Source organism: Nanorana parkeri, unplaced genomic scaffold (assembly GCF_000935625.1).
Source record: "Nanorana parkeri isolate BGI_ZX_2015 unplaced genomic scaffold, ASM93562v1 scaffold2238, whole genome shotgun sequence".
Lineage (NCBI taxonomy): Eukaryota > Metazoa > Chordata > Amphibia > Anura > Dicroglossidae > Nanorana > Nanorana parkeri.
Window position 1 is genome coordinate 98,866 of NW_017308506.1, and position 386 is coordinate 99,251.

General features: G+C 49.2%; 1 protein-coding gene across 1 annotated transcript in view; it reads right to left on the bottom strand.

Annotated features, from left to right (window-relative positions):
* The window catches only part of DCAF1 (DDB1 and CUL4 associated factor 1), a 34,100-nt gene that overhangs the window by 30,832 nt on the left and 2,882 nt on the right, over window positions 1-386 (bottom strand). The window contains exon 5 of the mRNA XM_018573102.1: window positions 94-231. Within this exon, the coding sequence (XP_018428604.1) occupies window positions 94-231 (138 nt within the window). The remainder of the gene's footprint in view (window positions 1-93; window positions 232-386) is intronic.

The window sequence follows — 386 nt, forward strand, 5'->3', positions numbered from 1 at the left end:
TTGGCTCCACAAGGGGTAAATGGAAAAAAACTACAAAGTTCCTCCACCGTTTAAACCCAAATATAACCCCCAACATCCGCACACAGGCCTTACCAGCTGGGAGTTCTCATCGCGGTAATTGGCAGCGATATCCTGGTTCTCCATGGCCCCTCCCAGCAGTCCGATGGCGTAGGTGCGCAGGGGCTGTTCTGATTCTCGAGCCCACTTGAAGAGGTTTTCCATGATGCCTTCCTGATGGAAAATAACAACCCCCAAAAAACATTATTAAAGTGACAGGTCACCTGCAAAAAAATCCGTGATCCCGAATTACATGCAATATAGCCCGCAGAGCATTGCGCCATCGATCGGAGTGCTGTAGGTGCAATACAGGGTCTCCTCGAAAGATT